This window comes from Haliotis rubra, unplaced genomic scaffold (assembly GCF_003918875.1).
Source record: "Haliotis rubra isolate DU_JTF1 unplaced genomic scaffold, ASM391887v1 Scf399, whole genome shotgun sequence".
Classification (NCBI taxonomy): Eukaryota; Metazoa; Mollusca; class Gastropoda; order Lepetellida; family Haliotidae; genus Haliotis; species Haliotis rubra.
In genome coordinates this window covers 230,021-252,983 of record NW_025767078.1, presented here as the reverse complement: position 1 = coordinate 252,983, position 22,963 = coordinate 230,021, and the positions used below count along the sequence as shown (strand labels likewise).

At 39.0% G+C, this 22,963-nt stretch overlaps 1 protein-coding gene across 1 annotated transcript in view; it reads right to left on the bottom strand.

Annotated features, from left to right (window-relative positions):
* LOC124287017 (E3 ubiquitin-protein ligase HERC2-like) overlaps positions 1–22,962 on the bottom strand; it is a 177,279-nt gene extending 154,317 nt beyond the window's left edge. Inside the window, 2 exon segments of the mRNA XM_046723473.1 lie at positions 20,435–20,546; positions 22,893–22,962. Of these exon segments, the coding sequence (XP_046579429.1) occupies positions 20,435–20,515 (81 nt within the window). The 5' untranslated portion in view covers positions 20,516–20,546; positions 22,893–22,962.
* Position 22,963: the final 1 nt, after the last annotated feature.

The window sequence follows — 22,963 nt, the reverse complement described above, 5'->3', positions numbered from 1 at the left end:
ATCCAACGAAAACCAGTTTTACCATTTTCAAATCTAAACTTGAGAGTCAAGTGTCACAGCCCTAGTGGATGTTAAAAGTAAAAGATTTAAAGGCCCTTACATTCAAATGCTAGATCCGCAAACCTCACGGACCCTAGGATCAGCATGATTTAAAAAAACTGTGAACACACATATCCTTATAAATACTTCTGTACTAACATCAAGATTTTCAAAAGGAAACGGTAAATATATAAACCAGTCCCTGGCATCTATATCAGTTTGAGAACGGAGTTATTGCCCTGTTAATGTACCAAATTCTTCAGAATTGCTGGATCTGACAGCAACAGTAGTAGAATACACAGATAAACACTGGGCTGGAGGTTTGTTATTTCAAAGTGTTTATCAGCAAGTCCTGACTTGATAACTGCATGTCTCTGTAGTGGTGTACATAATGGAGGCAACTGAAGTACCTGCTGCTGGTGTACTACGTATAGGAACAGCAACCATGTGGTTGTTGTAGTAGTTGATGTAGCTGCAGGAACCATTCACTGAGCTAGGTGTAATGGCTAACCTTGTGAATGAATGAATGAATGAATGAATGAATGAATGAATGAATGAATGAATGAATGAATGAATGAATGAATTGTCTTTATTTCCTCCAATAATGTCGGAGAGTACAATGAATTATGACATGAATACAAAATACATGATTATGTACAAATCATTTTAAAATGTGAAAGAAAGTTAAGCATATGTATATATAATACGTATATATAATACACTGGGACGTCACTGAATGGATTACAAATCATAGGTAGATCCTGCTCTGTAGGTTCCAGGAACTAATGTTCCTAGCTACAATGTCGATGAACTGGGCCCACATGTGGATGTCCATGTTATCCACGATAGGTGTGATTCCGCCAAGTAGAGTGATAACTCTCGTGTTATCAGAGCTACTCTCCAGATTGATATATGTTTCTAGAGGCAAGATATCGAACAAACGTTCATACATGTTATTTCTTTGGCTAAACAGTTCACTGCAGCACAACAACTGGTGCTGCACGATATCATCTGTCTCCTCACGACATATAAGACAGAGTCCAGCACTGACCGGTAGTATCCCAAGCTTTACCAGGGCGTACACAGGCCTGCTGTACAGGTCAAACAGTAGGCACATGTTCCACAGTCTATGGGACGAGAGGCCCGTGTGTATAGCAGTAAACCGTTGTAAGTCGGGCCGCATGGATAACTGCTTTCTCCATACTGACTTCTCTCTGGTAAACACTGCTTTACTACATATAGTTTTCCACTCATATTTTGATGGAAAGAATCCCTTATCTATGTAATGAAGCAGATATTGATACAGTTCATACTTGGCACATATAGTAATCAAGTCATGAATAACAGAGTTTTTGTTGAAGTTACCACTTAAGAACTGTCCACATCTGAAATAAAACAGTAGCTTGATCATTTGGGTTGAGCTCGTACGACATATTCTGCCGAGGTAGCTCAATTTCTTTTGTCAATCGTGGCCTCCATACTGCAGAGTCCGAGAGTCTGTGTGGTAGCAGCAGTTGGAGACCGCACATGGAATCCTTTGAATGATTAGTGCAAAGTATCTCTGCAACCTCTCTAATTCTTCTATTTCTGGTCTTGTGATGTTAGCCCACAGTTCACATGAATACAGGGCACTTGCCAAGATAATACGCTGCCAGATCTTAGCACAGATTACTGGGTTCAAGCCTCCTGCTCTAAGACCAACGTCTTTGAGAGATGCTATTATCCGTCTAGCAGAAGAACAAGCTCGACTCGTTCTCTCACTTTGGTTTTGGTATGAACTAGAGATCCTGCGTATATTGTACTATTTTTTTACAGGCACGCGTGAATGTTATTCAGTTTAAAGTAAGGTTCCTTGATATCCTTCTCTCCTCCCTTGAACACAAGAACGCAACTCTTGGCTGGATTGTAGCACAACCTCCACAGGCACGAGTAATCATGTACAATGTTGAGTGAAGCCTGCAGACCATGATTAGTTGTACTGATCAGGGTCGTGTCGTCTGCTAGCACCACTGAGGGTATATGATGTTGTCCAATCAACGCTCCCGTTTAAGATTGTCGAGTTCTGTGATCAGATCATTGATGTAAAGGAGGAACATCCATGCAGACAACACTCTTCCTTGCCCCACTCCTTGTCTGATTGGGAAAGTACTGACTTCGTGATGCCGTTGTACTGAACACATGCAGGCGCTTCTTTATCGAAAGTGTCTAATCAAGTGCCACGCTCGTCCGTTAATACCTATATCAAACAATTTGAATAGAAGTCCATTATGCCAAATCCTGTCGAATGCCTTTTCATTGTCCAAGAATCCAACATAAATATTTGATTCTCTCTCCATGTAATACGCTATTGTCTCTTTCAGTATGTGAACAGCTATGGTTGCCCGTGTTCTTTCTAAATCCACACTGAAGTTTGTTTGGAAATTCAGGATTAGTTACTTGTACATGATTTTCAACTTTGCCTAACAATATCTTTTCAAACAGTTTACTGAAGGCTGAGGTTAACGTTGATCCCCTATAACTTGCTGGGTCAGCCTTGTCCCTGTTGTTACCTTTATATAATGGGAGAATAGTTCCTATCCGCATTGACTTGGGTATGTAACACATCTCAATTATGAGGTTAAACAGGCGAGCCAGATGATCGCATTACAGACATGGACCTGCAAATCGGATATGTTCATTAGTAATAAGGTCTGGTCCTGGCGCTTTCTTCAACTTTAGTGATTTCACTACAGTTTGAATGTCAGATACAGAGACACCATTTTCCAATATTGGGTCATCACGATGGGACATCAGAGCGTTCTATCTCTTCGACCGCATTGTTTATAGATTCAAAATGGTCAGCATCGAAGTTGTTGCTTTTCGGTATGCGAAAAGTAGGTCACAGTAATACTCCGACCACAGGTCACATACTTCAATGGGAGTAGAGGCACATTTATCTTTATACTTAATGCTGCTCTGTACATTTGATGCAGCTTTCCTTCTCTGTTTCTTAACAGTTCTGTAAAACTTCGGCAATATCAACTTCACTAGCTGTGTTAATTTCAACATATTTCTCTCTTTTCCATTTTCGTTCCGCTTTTCTCATCTGTTGTCTGAACTCTCTCTTTGAGTCTTTATAGCCTATGTAAGATTGGTTGTATTCTTGTCTTGGTTTCCCCTTGGATACCCAGTGGCTTTGCTTGTCTCATCTGGAAGTGGTAATAGTCCAGGTTTGATCCTTTCCAGTAGGGTTTAAGGTATGGTCTGTACACACCGTGGTATATAGGCAGCTGCTGCTGAGTGTAGACATGTTGTGATGGTATCCAGATAGTTGTCAATAACATCCTCTGTCACAAAGGTCGCTGGGGAGTATCCTACCCAACTCTATAGCCACTTTAGACTCGTACATCTTTACATCTGTCGTGTTGGCCTTACTCCATTTGAGAGAACTACATTTCCATGATTGTGTTCCAGTGAGAAATGAATCATTCATAAATGTGACCATCACTGGCACATGATCGGATACATCATATGGAATAGTGTCATTGGTGACGGTCTCTAGCAGTGATGACTGTATCGATTCTGGAATGAAGATGTAGTCTACAGTTGAACTCTGTGTGTTAGATTTGTTTAAGCCATGTTGATGGTATATTGTTCATATCCTGGTATGTTGGAATCATATTCCGATCTGATAGATACCTTTTCAATAGCACTGAGCGTCGTTGAATTCGGTTTGTTGAAAATGTCCGTATTCACATCTCCACACAATAGCGTTACACCAGTGTAAGAGAGCTCATCCACAGTGTCCGAACATGCATTTTACACTATCTTCCTCGTTTCATAACTCTGGTTAGAAGAGGGTAGATGTGCACAAACAATAGACAAATCAACACAATGTTCACGTTGTATTGTTGCAGCACACAGACTGTAAACACAGTCTCATGTACATAAAAGTTGTGACTTAATGTTTTCTTCACAAGTATTGCCACACCGCCTTCACCTCTCGTGCTATTTTGTGAGGACTTAATGGTTACAGCCGCTAATCGTAATCGCCTTTCATTTGTTCAAGTAACACTTAGTGTTATCCGTTAACCAATGTTCTGTTATAGCCAGAATGTCACAAGTATCAGCAATGTTTTCAAGGTAATTACTGTTATACATTGCACCATTATATTCCATGTGGAAATGCAAAGCATGATGATGTAGTATATGAGGCGTGCAGCCATGGTGAATATCTAGTATGTTCTGCTTTGTCCTGACTTTGGAGTAGGGTATCCATTCTCTACATTTAACATATTTTGGCCAGAAGTTTTCATTTTCTGTTATCAGTTTGGCATTCCTGCTGTCTCGTTCACTCTTAAAGTGTAAGTTGGAGTCGGACCCTCCCAGAGTTTCAGTAGTCTCACACTGGTCACATGCACTCCACGTTTCTTAAGCGTGAATTCGCAGATTTGCGTCTTGGATCACATTAACTGGTTCACAGTCAGCACGCATCGAATGATAAGACAAGTCTCTTCGTTTTAAACCTGGGTGTAACACCTTGAAAAGCCCTCGACCATTCATTGTTAAATGTAACTGACCTCTTGTCACAGTCATTTGCTTCTTCACTCTTGTGCTCGCCGCATTTGTCTTCATTGTCAGGTGGCTTGGGTTGAGTGAGGTCAGGCTGATTGCATGATGTAACATCTGGTGATTCAATGCTCTCTGTCGCGGCACGTCCAGAATGGTGCTGTTTTTCTAGTGATATCTGTCGCTCTCCTGATAGACTGGTATCACAGTGTGTGATGATGACTTCATCCCCGTTTGTATCAGCATCCATACTTTTTATCTGTGTTTCTACTTTTTCTTGAGCATCCTGTTTAGACTCCAATGACAGAGTCTCTAATGCCTGCGGCTCCAACTTATGTCTGTTACCACAGGTCATCATTCTCTCAATGCCAGTTGTTCTTCGTTGGATAGAGTCTAAGTTCGTTAAGACATCATCCCTGAGATGGCGTGTTTGAGCCTCTCTCTCTCAGTTGAGAAAACGAGAATCTGCATATCACATCTGAGTTTAGCTTCAATGCTACGCATCCTTTCAAGGTCACGTGATGCTGTAGCCAATGCTTCATTCTTCTCCTCCAGTACACGAATCATTTTCAACATATCCGAGTTGAATTTGTCATGCAGTTCATCTATCTTCTTATCAGTAGCATTCGAAGCTCGCGCATGCTATCCTGCAGTTCTATCATTTTTGCACAAATGAGAGACAATGAATCTTTATCCTTTGCGTTCATCATTTCTTGATAGATGTTGTCAGTAGTAGAGTGCTTTGTCTTAACCTTTGTTAGTACCTCTTTCTGTAATGCACTCGCTGAGATACCCCCGGTTAGGAATTGGTAAAGATAGTACACATCAGATGCATACTTCTCCATCATCGTCTTCCTCGATCCTATTCTCTGCACTCTTTTCAAGAGACTCCCTTGTGGGAAGTCTTTACACCTTTCCTTAGCAACATCATACATACTGTAACGGACGTCATTTAAGTTCTCCTCTTCCTTGTCATATATATTCAAAAGACCATTTTCAAATGACTCCTTATCCAGTTGTCCAAATTTTTCGTGAATCATATTGAATATAGCATTGTCAATATTTACTACCTTTTGAGTGGGGTAGATTTCGTCACTCTCGCTGTCACTTGTCGCCATTGTATAGGAGGTTTGTTTGTATTCACAGCTCAGCTTGGGTGTTGAGTGGTCATCGGTCCAGCGTCCTCTCACTTCGCACATTCAACATAGAAATCTTCCATTTCCACACATATGCCAAAGCTTGTAAGAATTTTGATCGAATCACCTTATGCAGAAAGTCTCTAGCTCTCAGTACATACCAAGTTTGTCAGCATAAGTACAGCATTTCATCAGATATTTACATTTTTGCCAGAGCTCTGTCAACGCACAACCTATAACTGGCGCATGCGCTGAGTCGTGCTTGAGAATATTTCGTTCATATGACGATGTGCATGTGTGTGTATGTGTATGAGTGCGGCTGCTTGTACTAGCCCAGACTTAAGCTGGTTTTATAGTGCTAGCCCACTCAGATAACATGCCACAGTGAAGCATGAATACCCCACTCAGACACATTATACTGACTCCCGAGCCGCCCAGTCCTTGTTGTACCCATTAATGCCGAGCGCCCGGTGGTGGTGGTAGTGGTGGTTGTAGTGGTGGTGGTGGTGATGGTACCAGTAGTGGTTTGTTTTATTTGTTGATTGATGCCACACTCAGCAATATTCCAGCTATACAGCGACTAGTGGTGTTCCGATTAATTGAAATAAACGAAGATTGGTCGCAGTGACTAAACGACCAAGCAATCGATCATGTTTTCTCATAATCGAACATAATCAATTTTGGAACTACTGTTTTAGTGTTTGAAATACTTGACGATGGAACATATCGTTGAAGTGTCAGGGCCTGAAAACGTGTTTAATTCTTAGAAAACTCACTTCACTAACTGAAAAGCCATGACTGAATATTTCTTGAAGACTCCGTGAAGTTTATGTTCATGATATATTGGTCATCACTTTAAAGTAGCAAGTTGCATCATGTTATACATATCTGCAATAACAACCTGGGCCCCGTTCCTCAAAGCGATCGTAGCGCTACGACTGTCGTAAGTCTATGTTAAAGTATGGGAGTTACGATCACCTTAGTGCTATGATCGCTTTCAGGAACGGGCCCCTGATTAGAAAAATCTGAAAAATGATGCTAACTAATTGAATCAATCATCAATTGTGAGATTTCAACCAATTCCCAACACTAATAGCAACAATTTGTAAATAATCAAGTTTACCGGTACATCGCACAATCCATTGATGAACAGCATAAGTATCGATCTACTCAATTGGGATACGATGACATGTGTGAAGTAGTGAGTGAGTGAGTGAGTGAGTGAGTGCGTCAGTGCGTGCGTGCGTGCGTGAGTGAGTTTAGTTTTATGTTGCTTTTAGCAATATTCCAGCAATATCACAGCAGTGGACACCAGAAATGGGCTTCACACATTGAACCCATGTGGGGAATCAAAAGTAGTAGAAGTAGTAGTAATGATAGTACTACTAGTAGTAATAGTGGTGGTAGTGGTTGTAGTAGTAGTAGTAGTAGTAGTAGTAGTGGTAGTAGTAGTGGTAGTGGTAGTGGGAGTGGGAGTGGTAGTGGTAGTGGTAGTAGTAGTAGTAGCAGCAGCAGCAGCAGCCTCCATCACTGTCCTTGTATCAGCAGTACCAACACAGGTATTTCCTCATCCAGTACTGCAGTAACCACTGACCATCTTGTAACTGGACAAGAAGACAGGAGTATACAACAAGTGACCACGTCTTCCCTTCACGGACATATGTTGGCATTCAGACTGGCCGTTCCTCGGTCAGCATGGTCAGTGATGGTAGGCACCAGCTATTCTATGATCTGCCAGATGTACATCTTCAGATTCTGTATACAGAGACTAGTGTAAACCAGCCCCTCCACAACACAGTCGTCTTTTACTACTTTCTCATTACTAAATCCAAGATTGCTCAAATTTGATAGAATATGAAGAAAACAATCGTAACCAAACATGACTGTGGTTACCAGGAATGGCTCAATTTCAAACTTCAACACTGTCAATAACAGTAAACATTGAAAAGTTAGACATAAAAGAGGACCTATTTTCGTATATACATCTTGATCAATATTCTAACATGAAATTTTTCAATCCTGCATTCTGATGGTTAGTCAGATGTATCTAATCTACATAGTATCGTCTTCGGTGCTCATAGTATCTCCTTTGTTTAATCATCCCCCAACTGTAGCAGCATCAGCGTACCACCTGGATAAGCCAGGCATGATTTAGCAGCATCTCACTGCCATGTCTACTGGCCATCTCTCAATGAGAGGGATTCCTTCTGTCTCCTGCAGTGATAGTACAGACCAATGTAGGCATTGTCTGCATAACTGATGGTGATCTTCAGATGTACATGTACTGGGTCAACTCTTCCCTACTGGATACAAGAACATGTACCGGTAGGAAATACTGACTATGGTACATGTATATGTCGTCGTCATCACCACCATCATCACCACCATCATCACTATCATCACCATCATCATCATCACTGCAGTTGCCATCACCATAACATCACTGCAGTTGGCATCACCACAGTTGCCATCACCATAACATCACTGCAGTTGCCATCACCAAAGTTGCCATCACCATAACATCACTGCAGTTGCCATCACCATAATTACATCACTATCATCATCATCATCATCACTGCAGTTGCCATCACCATAACATCACTGCAGTTGCCATCACCATAATTACATCACTATCTTCACCATCATCATCATCATCATCATCATCATCATCATCACCACTGCAGTTGCCATCACCATAACATCACTGCAGTTGCCATCACCATCATCACAATCACGGTTATGACATCATCATTATCATTATCATCATCATCATCATCACCGCCATCATCGCAACATCTGCAACCTTCACCATGTAACTTATCACCACCATCTTCACACAACTATCACATCATCATCACTATCATCAACATCAACCTTATTGATGCTCAACATTTATATTAACTAAACTATACCCACAACAAACAACATAGTTTTCAATGACAATGAACAATCCAAGCTTCAGTAGTTACTGGTCGATGCTCATGCTGTTGATCACTGGATTGTCTGGTCCAGACTCGATTATTTACAGACCGCCGCCATATAGCTGGAATAATGCTGAGTGCGGTGTAAAACTTAACTCACTCACTCATTCACTTCAGTGGTCATTGTAACATTTCACTGCCTCCTACTGATCAGTGTCATCCCTAAACATGGTTTAGCACTGAATGTCATGAGACAGACCCAGCATCTAGCATCACTGTATTCCCCCTAGGTCTGTGCATCTATTTTAATCAGGCTTTGTTCTCAGTTCCCTCCCACAGCTCCAGATATATCTGTCTGATAGAAAGCTGCAGGCTTTACACCTAAACACAATATTGTCTTCATCAAAGACAAAGCAATAATTTGATATGAAGTCTTTACTGCAAAAATACACAACGCCACATACCAACATGCTGACTAGACTAGACTAACTGTCTTAGCCTCTGAAAAAACCCATAATATTTTGATAGAAACAATAAACAGCATGAAAAGTGAAAAAGAGCCCCAGTCCACCTGTAGAAAATCTAGACTTGCTTCATCTACAGCAACAGCATTACAGTCCACCTGGGCCAAAGTGGGAGACAGACTGCCTACACCAAGAAACTGGTGAGTAAGTGAGTGAGTATGGTTTTACGCTGCTTTTATATTCCAGCAATATCAAGAGGGGGACATGAGAAATGGGTTTCACACATTGCACCCATGTAGGGAATTGAACCTGGGACTTCGGCGTGATGAGCAACGCTTTACTACCAGGCTACGCCACTGTCCCACAGACACTGTAGAAAGAGCTTTGAATAAAGTTTACAATGCTGTTATCATGGCTATTCCACCCTCAACAGTTTGTCAGTATTTTCTGTTTTCATTTACCTCTGCTTCCAAACATGTTACCAAAAACATATAACATTTTAAGAATGATTTAAGAACTAACATCATCCCACTCTTTAAAAATGATTTCACTCCCTGGGTAAGAAATAAATGAAAGTGAGTGAGTGAGTATGGTTTTACACTGCTTTTTTGCAAATTTCCAGCAATATCATGGCAGAGGACACCAGATAAGGGCTTCACACTTTGTACCCATGTTGGAAATTGAACCCGGGTCTTCAATGTGACAAGCGGATGCTTTAACCATTAGGCTTTCTCACCCACCCAAACATACCATATCACTAATCATGCTACTAGTACTATCGCGAATAAGACCTGTAGAAATTCACGGAAGCAGTTTCAGTAATCTAATTACTTTCTTCTGCTAGTTAGTCAGATGAAATACTGTCAAACTGACACTGACCAAAATGTTTTGAAATCGTAGCTGAGGTTAATATAGCACCTGTATAGCTTCAACAGTATCAGCTTCAGTACCAGCTCAGCACGATGTTTGTACAACTCCTTCCTCATCAGGAAGGAGGAAGATGCCACGTAACCTCTTTAGCGTGTTTAGTCTGTTTAGCCAATCCTCAACTTCCTTGGGTATTATTTGTGAGAAGGTAAACAATCACATTTACAATGTTTACAACTGATTATAATATAAGTGCTTACATAACGCGATCAGGCTGAATATGTAAACCAATAAAACAGAAAAGGTTCACATCGTTTTATTTAAATTTAAAACATTATTCATTTCTACATTTTTCACTTATTTATTACGTGTATCGAAACAAATGCAGTTTTGGATGTTTGCAAATTTAGCCCTGCGTCGTCTGCTTACATCCACTGATGCACAAGTCAGCAGCCATGTTATCTGAAGGGGACGATCTCCGAGCTACAACCCTGTTTACTGATGTCTCCATGCATGACATGGCACCAATGGCCATTTGTTCAATGTTTATTGCAGACTCAGGCATTAAAGAGAAGGAAATCTGATTTGTGAGGAGTAAGTGATGCCTTTTGGACAGTGAGTAAATCCTAAAGACAAAGTGGGATTGCTATTGTACATACATAGTTTCTATAGCTACTTCTGTTAACTTGTGTCATGTACGTAATGGCATGGCTCTGAACCCAAAACATATGCCCATACACTTCATACACGTTGCCAGTTGCAAATAATTTAAGTATCACGTGATTTTGCAAGAGACTAATATTTGACTGAATATTTTTGTGATTTTAGCATTTTTTTGTAACATTATTTCTTATAATTGCCAAAATTGAAACAGATCTTTATGACTTTTTGAATGAAAATTAACCTTTGTCCTAGTAAACAAACCATTCTTAAACCCTGGTATGAATTAATTTGCTAAAAAATAATCATATTACATCATGTTATTATCATGATCATGATGCTTGTTAGAAAAAAGAAAACACTTTTTTTGAAAAGTCATAAATGCTTCACCATACGCTATCCGTAAAACTCATCTAATATGAATACTTTCTCAAATTATGAAGAGATCATTTATTTTTTGTCATGCTCAATCATGACAGCAATTGTTTTGACCGAAAGTGGCAATCACATGACAAGAAGCTGCTGCATGATCGTTGAATGAATGAAGGCTCATAACAAGCATTAGGAAATAACACCTTTGGTATATTTATAAATAGAAATCTTACCCCAAATCATGGAAACATCTTCAAACCCTGCAGCCATGACACTAATTATGAATCCTATTCCTCAGAATCACCAAACAAATCCACCGACAATACCATCCAGACTGTACATCCAAATAGATAAATGGATCAATTTAAATGATGCACATGACATAGCTGAAATCTGAATTGATTGTGCAGAGCAGACATGTGACTTACCTGGTTCTCCTCCCGTCAACTTACAAGCCCTCTCCCACTTCCGTAACCACGGCGATGTTACCCAGCAGGCCGTGCTGTCTACTTCCTCATCTCAACCACTCCTCTCAACGACTCGCAGACTGCTCTCACAAACTTACAGCATCCCCATAAACCCTGTAGTGGTACTACAGCAGCAGCAGCTTCCACACAAGTCGATCAGCCTTGCTGGAGATGCTGTAGGTTATTTTAGGAGAAGCAGGAGATGTTTTCACTCACATAGCCAAACACATCTCATAATTGGTAGAGTCTAACCCGATATTGTGTGTAGCAACATCGAGAGTAAAACCTCCTCTCTGCCATCTACCACAAGGGCATGTGTAGGTAAACAATCGCCACATATCAAACACTATGTGCCAGCATTACCCTGTGTAATCACATTAGGCTTACTGGGTTTCCACTAGACTAATGCTTAGTCTCTGAATATATATTGTTTTGACTGTAACAAATAAACCTATTTAAATTGAAAAGGAGCCCCAGGAGACCAGAGACTGCCTGAATCTGAGGAAATCTAGACTTGCTTCATTTAGAGCTTTAGCATTGCAGGGAGGGCTAGGCAGTAGGGAAAATAATATGGTTCAGGGACTGTGAGACAGACTAGGTTTCCACCAATAGCTATAACTGCGAGAATGCAGTGAGATAAAACCAGTCATGTAGCAATTCTGTATCATAGATACACTGAGATATGACCAGAATACCAAGCCAGAAAATGGTATGCTATACTATTCCCATGTTATCTTGTCCAAGACTACATAAAGGTCAAGGGGATTGGGTAACTGTCTGATTTTTTGTGTTTCCCTGACTATACTCAACGGATAGACAAGGCTGGAACAGTTCAAGACCCTTGCGTGAAGCAGGTCGCTTTTGAAACCTGGTCTCTCCTCGTACACTGACTGACGTCTCCAGCAACCTTAAGCTGCAGGTTCCAGAGTACGATAGGAACCATGATGTTAATACCAAGACCTCACATAGGTACATCATCCACTCACTTGTAGGGAACATGGGGTTCCACTAGTGCTAAGACAAGCTGGGAATTCTGGGGCCCTGAGAAGCAATATTTATTTTTAAAATATTGAAAATAATAACTGAAGTTTATTTTATTATATCTGTTTGAAAGCAGGTTCATTTTATTCGTATTTCAAAATAATAAAGTGAATTTCAGGGTTTTACGCGACAGTATGGACAAATGTAGAGAATGGATGCAGAAAATAGATTCACTGTGTCCTGAAGGATGCACAATATTATTCATTGTACCGACAACACATGACTGTGCTAAGTGTTTGGCTGTTTCTTTTAGAGCAGTTACTAGCATTATTTCATCCACCAGTCCATATGATCAATGATTCATTCCAGGCTTTATAAAAATTCTCGAAACATACAGTTCTCTACACCGTAACTTCACAGGGCCTCATATTGCCTGCTAGGACCTTTAATATTAATAATTAGAGGTCCCCAGGACCCCATTTTTGTGAGTCGAGGTAAAACCATGGAATTAAACTTATATATGAACAGGAATTGGTCTCTTATGTTAGAAATTCAGCCTCATTTCTCCCAAATGTTATTTGAGACCGAACCGATGAATCAGAATTAACTATTTGAAGTATGAAGTTTCAAGGTACTCTGACTGTATTTAACACCATCATGGGGTGTCTGTAAAATGACGGAGAAATACCAACAGCAGCAAAGTGATGTAACTACATTCTCATGTTTGAAAATGTGATAATAATCATGATGATACCAGCCTCAGTTTTACACTCATCTGAACCTGGACTGTTGAATATGGAGTTATCAGAAACTCTCCAACATTTTATGGGTGCTTCTCGTATCTTTCGCCGATAAGATACTTGTATTCCTATGTTAATCAAACAGCCTTTTTGAATTTGTCATGACAAACAAGGCAAATCATATAAACTTTACATAAGAAATATTTTTGAATAGGTAACAATTACAAGGGAGTTCTGATGGGGTATGTGGTTGATGGTTTGATGGAGTGGTTGACATGTTGGTTGATGGCCATGCTGATAGGTGGGTTGACTGGTAGGTTGATTTAAAAGGTTGATGGACAGGTTGATAGAGGGATTGATAGTCTGACAGAAGCAAATACATTTTACACAAACATCCTGCACATCTTTTAAACAGAAACTGCACTTAAACCAATCGACCCCAACAAACTTATGCCAAATGATTAATAAGTAAACACTGAGTAGAGGAAGGTGACTAAGCTATGCATGTTTTGTTATGACAAACTTGTTTGAAGTATAGAAACTAAAAAAGTGAAACCTAACACATATTACACTGTCATCTGTCCACATGGTTCACAATCAACCTGTGCTAAAACATTATGAGTCTACAAGCCCATACTTGTACACCCGGATGGAACATACTGTATAGCAAACTATTAATATCTGCTGTATTAATGTAGGAATAATTTTTTTATCATTTAAGACTGACGTAAAATGGCCATAACTAACTGCCTAACTTGAATCAAAACTTTAAAGATTAAATATGTTTGTCTATATCCAGAATTCTACCATGTCTACCATCAAATCATAGCTCACTTTAAATTGTTTTACAGATGCAACTGCCAAAAACCAGTTAAATCAAGCATGTATCAATTTCAGAAAGTATTTAAACCCTTACACATGATACGCAGGAAACAGTCATCAGAATATCAGGAGTGCAAAGTAAGGATCAAGTTTTCACGAAGCCGCAAAATGCACATGACGAAGATGCCTGGTTTTCAAACCCTCAAATGAGTCACTGACGAAGAATTCAGGCCTAGCTATATTTTACTCTTCAAAACATCTGCAACATGCATTCTATTTTTGCTTCTGAAATAAGAAAAGGCTGTTGTCTTGTTATCTTTAGGGGTAACGCCAAGATAACATATATTGGCTGTGCCTTGAACAATTCCAGTCTACAGGTCTGCTGCAGGCACCGCTGTACCCCGACAGCACATATTATGTAGCAAAAGTTGACCTCTTTATCTGATCATGGGGTCTTTTATGTTGTAACTAATGGTTAACTGTCTTATAGTGCTGTCCTTGCAATTTGTCTATTTGCTAAAGGTGTCAAATGTGATGCTTGACGCTCATGAAATGTTACTTGTGTTGATTATCATAACTTAAATGTCCTGGCTTCGTTTTATCAAAAATTGGAAGATATAATTGTCACAGATTCAAAATGGTACCTTAATACACAAACTTAGGCACATCCTAACTAACTAAATAGATTGATCAAAAAAGCAAAATTTTTAGATATGCTGACCCCTTTCTACATAATGCTTTTTCTGGACCTCAAAATCTGGCTTATCTACAGTCATGTATGGTATTAGTTTTTGACTAAATTAAGAAAAATATGTGAACTTGGATATTCTGCAGATAAATTATATGTTATTGTCTCAGGGATTTATTAGTCATCCTAAGAGGCCGACCTACAGTCTGTAATCTGCATCATATGACAATGAATATTCTCCAACTGGAATTGAGTGAGTGAGTATGATTTAACGCCGCTTTTAGCAACATTGCAGCAATATCACGGTGGGGGATACCAGAAATGGTCTTCACACATTGTACCCATGTGAAGAATCGAACCCGGGTCTTCAGCGTGATGAACAAACGCTTTAAGTTTAACGACAAGGCTACCCCAAAACTGGGAAAAAAATGTCAATTCATGTTATCATATATATAACTAATACCAACGCTTTGAAAACATGACTTGTATTTCAAAAACATGATCATTGACATGAAGATAATGAATGACAGGAATTACAGTGTTAATATGATGCACTTCAGAAAATAAAAGCTTTGAAACATAAATCCCAATTTTGAGCAAAATATCAATAATATTTTCCAATTTGCATTAAGAGGGGCACTTTGTTTGGAGCCTAGATAATTAATTTCGCTGTAGTTTATTCTCCGTAACTGTTTGAGGCATCTGTGTACACAAACATTACAAACTGTTGACAGCTGGGATTCACATGGAGCTTCATGTTTTGTAGGCATGTGTGATGTGTCTGTATTTTATCAAACAAAGAAAACAGAAGGAACACACATGGCCGTTTTCAGCATCTGTGGGTATTTGGAAACAATATAATCATAATTGTTCATCAGATTTTACCACGGTAAAGCCTCCTAAACAAACCCTACAGCAATTGCCAGGTAACAGAGATGTACAGTGGTGGTGACCAGTCATATGTTGTCGGTGTCTCTCACGTACATTGTTCAAAATAGTTGGTAATTGGCCTAAAGTTTGGTGTCACGGATCTTATGCAAGTCTCAGTGCTGTTTACAGTACACACCAATATCCTGACTGAAAGAAGGTGGTCGGTATATGATACAATTTTTGACCAGATAATCAAGTGGGCATGTAGACATATTATATTTGGGTATTTGTATAGAGCTATAGTCCATCCTATCTACATGCATGCTCAAAGTGCTTTGTTTTTCCCTCATTCATTGGATGTCAATCTGAACAGCGCATCATATTTTTTCAATCTTTACTCCCTGGGGATCATACAACTAGTGCAACCATGAGGCGAAGTTAATGTGACTTTCCCATCCTTACGAGGTACCCATTCGCAGCTGGGTGGACTGGGACACATAGTCACAGTACATTGTCCAAGTTTACTGCACGTTGCTGTACCCGCAACTAGGTGTTTGCACGTATTCATGTGGCCACCATCTGGTCATATACCAACGGATTTGTGGGTTCTTTTAAGTGCACAGGGTTGTGTACTGTACACTAGGGGTTGTGACAACACTGAAAGAGTCTGCACACAAAGTTGAGTCCAAGACTTTTACACCCAGTCACTAGTGGGCTCACAAATGGGCTCGATTCCGGCACCTCAACCTCGCTGGATCACTAGCCTGGTGGCTTAGACAGCTTGCCCATCAAGCTCCTTCAACTAAATCACAGAACCTAACTACTGACATATTTGGTCGCCTTTAAGGACTGGCAGATTAAATCCTGCATCACCACAGTGATCCACAGAAATGACAAACATTCACGACTTTAACAATAAAAGTTTTAATCTGCATTCCTCAAAAAAGACCACCAGTTGTTGACTGGTTGTTTCCACAAACGGAATGAACTATGATGCTACGACCAGTCATTTTCCTATAACATTCATATTCATTTTAATGGCCCCATCATATCTTTTCCTATCACAGTGTGATATGAACCATGAAACTAAACTATTGTCCTGTGTACAGCTATGGGACACAATTCTGCACAGTTAATAAAAATAACAATAGGATATTGTTCATACAGGCAAACTTACATGTACAAACACATGCACACACAGACACACACACACACACACGCACGTACATACGCTCGCACATGCAGTATATTACTGAGAGGCCTGAAGGAAACCCATGACATATACATTACAAATGAACAGGTAATCAAATGCATGAAGTCTCTGAGGTATTGAGATTAATCTTATGTTAGTCAGTGAGTAAATTTAGTTTTACGCCACACTCAGCAATATTCCAGCTATATGGTGGTGGTCTGTAAATAATCCAGTGATCGACAGCATAAGCATCAATCTATGCAACTGAGAACTGACGACATGTGTCAACCAAGTCACTGTCCCAATTTAGATGAACAGATGTCTTGTTTTTGAATGAGATAGCTTGGAGCTGAGAATAGCAACTGCACACATCTTTGGAACTTATACAGAACAGAATCTCTCCATAGACCCAGGGTCAGAAAGCATGTACAAGTACAGCCCTTTCAAATCACTGATGGCCCAGAGCATGTGAAATGCCTCGTGTATCTTATATCAACCACTATGACTTGGGAAATTATCCCAATAATAGGATTCCACAGATGGCAGTGTACATTTATCATTCTATTTGACATGGTGTTCTCTACAAGCTCTAGGAGACATTACATTTTTTTAAACATGCTTGATAAATAGACAGCACTGAAAGATATGTTTGACACAGTTCTCTCCCCTTAACCATGTTAACCACAGATTATTCCTGCTGCTTTTGTTTCACACTTGAGATATTAATAATTCACACTGCATTGAGCAATTCTCAAGCAATTTCACCAGGTGAAGATGTAACTTGAGAGTGAGGCAAATTTTCTTCTCACCACTGCTCACACAAGTTTCTGCCTTTCAGCCACATATGACATTCTGGCTATGTGGGCCATTTCATCATTTCAGTAACTGCTTGCCATGTTTAATGGGTTTTGATTGTTGTTTAATGTCTCAAAGACGAATATTACAACTATGTGGCACTGGTCTGTAATATGAGTCTGGACCAGATAATGTAGTGACCGACATCATGAGCACTGATCTAGGTAATTGGGATACGACATGGGTCAACCAAGTCAGCAAGCCTGACCATCCAATCCCATTAGTCACCTCTTACACCTCTTGCTGCTGACCAGTTCTAACACAGATCTTCATGAGTGTCATGTTTACAGGGAAATTATGTTGATCATGAGAACATACAGTGAACATGTTAATACATACGTGACATAAGGATAGGAACAATAAAATGGAGGCTACAATGAATAGTGAAATACAATCTCCTGAACAAGTGAGCAGGAAATTTACAGGACGCAAATTCTTACATCCTATCTGCATAAAAATTGACAATGGATGCAATAAAATTTATTAGCGCATCCACAGGGTCGCAGAAAAAGTCCAAATATTTTTGTAAAAATTCCAATCAAGTAACAATAAGTTATCACTGAGTTTGCTACTAGCTGGGTTATGGTATTATTTGCAATTTAATTACCGTAACAATGTGATGATCATGATACACAATACAATAAAAGTATTAATAATAATATTTAAGTGTCTGGGACCCCCATTTTGTTGTCCAGGACCCATGAAAGTTAAGAGTATGAGTCCCAGGGACCTTCAAATACAGGACTCCAGGTAAATCCCTGAGTGAGTAAATGTTGCTGTGAGCTGCAACAGCAACATTTCATCTATTCATATCTAGAAAAACAACCAATTTCCTACAAGAAAGAACACCTTATAAGACTGATGATGATGTCATTAGCAACAGTTTCTAGCATGCAGTTTATCATTTCTGCTATTATTTTGTCAACATCTAAATGGCTAATTATTATTTTCACCATTAAAAATCACCTGAGCATCAGCAACCAGAACAGCAAGCTGGTTCATATTGACCAGATAACTGACCCCTAGCAAAACATAGCTGCATTCAAACACACATATAACTCCTACTAATATGTGAATGTTTGTTGTTTAACCCCACACTCAGCAATACTCTAGCTATATCAGTGTTTCCGTTCTCCGGTATATACCTGAAAATCGCTGGTAAAATTTGTTAGGGACCGGTAAATTGAAAGCCAGCAGGACACCGTGTCCGGTAAATGATCATGTATTAAAATAAAAACATCATGGGTAAGCGAAATTACAGTCTTGGCTGTGCTTTCATGGTCACAAAAACTGTTATGCTTTGGAAATACCCAGGCTAAAAATAACTTTAAAGTAAGTACTTAAAGTCTAAAGTATGGTAATAGGATATGACCGGCAAATTTCATTCATGACCGGTAAAATTTTAGGTCACCAGACAGTGTCCTATAAACAATGAAGTTAGCGGAAACACTGTATATGGTGGTTAATGTGAGTGAGTGAATGCGGGTAAGTGCTTTTGTGTCCTATAAATAATTAAGTCAGCGGAAACACTGTATATGGTGGTTAATGTGAGTGAGTGAATGCGGGTAAGTGCTTTTGTAGTAAGCAGTATTCCATCTGTTTGTTATCATAGAAGTCTCTAATCAATTAAGTATGTGAGACAAACTAGTGGTTGATAGAACGAGCAACATATTATCAGGTATGGTGACATGCAATTATCCATGTTACTGAGCCAGTCCATCTGATATTAGTCCATTCTTTCAAAGGTAGATTACTATACAAATGTCAATCAGGCATGACCAATTTTATTTCTTGTTTTACAGATTTTTGTCCTTAGAAAACCTAAAGGCAGGAGGGAAAAAAAAGGCTACCCCACCGCCTATCACCAGAAACCTAAAGAAATAATATCACCAGTCAAATACTAAAATTATTTTACTTTTGGCAATTTATGAAGAGTATGGGGCCAAAAAAAAAACTAAAACATTTTTTCGTGTAAGTTTACATTTTTGGTCAATACAACCTATAGAATTTATTTTCTTGAGTTGGGGAAATTAATTAATTTTTTTCTTTCTTATTCTTGAAAAAATACAACTGGCAGATCCGTAAAACAATAAATAAAATTGGTCTGGTCTCAGGTACCATTTATTTCAAGTTTGAAGATACATGGTGTGTGACAAGGGCAGTAATCTGTTTTTACACACCCAAAATCTGCAACATTTTAGAAAATAATAGTTCGATCATTTCGAACTCTGATGACTCTTGACAAAAGTTTCAAACAAATCTCAGCATTGTCAAGGCAATGATAATGTAAACTAAATAAGACTATTTAGATCAAAGAACATATATTTATTACACATTTAAAGCAAACATTTTCACACAGATATAGATGAATTCTAATTTCTACAGAGGCACTGGGAACCATATCAATAAATAATAATGAGGAAAGTAGGTCATCATAATCAGTTGACAATTACTGACCTGTAAATTGACCTCACATTTCATACAAGTCATCCTTCTTGCCCAAAGGAGTGCAAGAAAGGTCACTTGAGATCAGTTCTTTCCCTAAATCTTCACAGGTTGCTATGTTAGTCTTACATTAATCATGTTAATACATGCCACTTCCATGGATAACAAAACCAATGTCACAAAGCATTCACCTGAAGAAGGAGCCAGAAGTAGCTCTGAAATGCCATGACATAAAATAGTGCAATGTATTCATGTCCTTTCAACTTCAAAATCCTTCCAGATGCTTTAGTCATACATTGCCAATCATATCAACAGGGAGCTTGAGACATTGTACAATTTAACATGAGGACTAAAACTACCAGCCTACCTGTATGTCTGTTTTAATCCACTTGGCATCAAGCAGCACCTGTGGCCAGAGCCTTGCCTCTGCTATCCAACTACCACTCATTTCGCATGTTAGTCATAGGAACTTTCCCCCACTGCAACAAACAAACAAACATCAGGTCAGGAAATTCCTGGTATATTTCTATTTTATTAACAACATTTTGTTTATCTAAAACTCACCAATATTCTAGATATATGATAGCGGTCTGTAATTAATCAAGCCACTGAGAAACAATCCAGTGATTGACATCATTTTAGCAATATTCCATGCAACATCACGAATACACCAGAAACAAGCTTCACCAAGTGTACCCATGTGGGGATTCTAACTGAAAGTTGCATCTTTTGACAAGGATGTACCACTATGGCTACCCGAATGTCCAAATTCTGAGAAACAATCCAGTGATTGACATCATGAGCAATGATCTATGAAGTTGGAATACTTTGACAAGAATCAACCAAGTTGTAAGGCCAGTCCACCCTATGCTGAAAGTTGTATCTTTTGACAAGGATGTATGTACGGGTTGCTGAATATCAAAATTCTAAGAGATCTTCACATGTATGATGGCGGTCTGTAAACATGGTAAATAATCAAGCCACAGAGAGATGATCTAGTGATTGACATTATCAGCAATGCTCTATGCAGTTTGAATACTATGACAAGCATCACCCAGTTCATCAGGCCAGCCTCCATTAACATGTTTAACCTTCAAATCACCTCTTCTGACAAGCATGAATTCCAACATGTAAGCATTAAAAATAAATAAAAGCCAAAATAACATGCTATCATATCAGCACAAATGTATATGGGACATCACGTTCCAGATTATTGCACTTATTTTGTGATGAGCATGCATATGTATGGCTGCATCTGCTTTGTACTGTTCTAGACGAATGCTGGTTTGAAGTACTTGGCCACTAACCATTGCTAAGATACCATGCTACCCAATGTACTAAGTTCAAGCTGAAAAGCCATTGTTGTATGCCCCCTTAAGCTGATCCTAAGCACCAGGCAGGGTAACAAAAAGTACCATCTTTTAACGTCTTTTGATGTAATGTGTCCCGTGGATCAAACCCTGACTTTCTCTCTCACTCTCCGGGGAAACACACAAAATAATTCACAAGTACCCAGCAAATTTGTACCTAATTGCCTACTAACAGATGTGAAACTTTTTATAATAAAACAGTATAACCATTGATAACAACACTCTCTGTAATGGCTCAATGTTTCTTTTACAACTTGGATACCTGTATTTATTTCATTCATATCTTTCAATGACATGTACAACTATCAATGACTGTACTCAATTTTGTTTCATTATGAACTTAAATAACATTTGTATAAAGAATAATGACAATTATTATGGATATACAACTTCTTTTATTCTGTGGAGGTGACGTTTTGACATAGGTTCTAATGTCGTTGTCAAGCAGAATTCTGTTGTCCATGGTCAGACAGTCATGCATATGAATACTCAATCTAGCACAGTTTGTTGTTTGTCTGTTGCAGAACACAATGATGTGTGTCCAGTGCGGAGGAAGGCAAAATATATATTTCGTCCTAAGACATGCACAATTATATTCACTGTGCCAAATTCTGAGATGATAAATATTCCTGTCATAAACATATTTCTTTCTACTTAAAGTGCAGTATGCTACACTATTTCATTACTTTACAAGACCTTAAAATTTCCTGAGAGGACCCTTGAAGTTAGTATTTGGGGTGTTCACAGTGGTGTGTAAATACTAGAGTCTGAACCAGACAATACAGCATGTACAGTGATTGATAGTGTGAAAGTGTTTCTATCCTGAGATAGAACATTTCTAACAAATACAATGAAAGAGGGTTCCCATGTGTAAAGGTGGTAGATAACCATAAGATCTCAATTTGGGGTCGTTTGTCAGCTGAGTTGACTGAATTGCAGAACAGTGCATCTAGTAAAGACGGCAGATTCAACAACAAGTACAATATTCGGACGCATATTTACATTCTATACACATTTCAAAAGATCTCCTACAGTTCCCAAGTACAATTAAAAAGTGCCAAAAAATAACGATGTTGTTTTTTTTTGTGACAGAAACAGGACCTGACAAAGACCGGCTTGGCACGAACTTCCAAAGACAGCGAGTGGTGTGTTTGTGTCAGTCCTGGTAATCATGGAACTGGTTCCATATCAAGACGTCAAAGAAGTTATAAGCATCAGAGTCATAAACTTTGCTATATTATGACTATATCACTTTGAGAATCTATCCGTTTGTGGAGCGTGCTGTTTTCACGATTTAATAAAAAGATTAACATAATAAATTATACACGTCGGCCCATATTTCCTACACATTTTTGGAACAGAGAGACAAAACACTGCATCCTGCAAAAAGTGACCATGCGTATCTCACAGGAACTGCAAAAGTGTGAGATAAAACTATCTAAATAAAGTGCTAACCTTTCGATACTTGTCATATTTTTGTTGATTGGAATATCGCTTAGTGCTACTTCCGGTACTTCCGCCAAGGG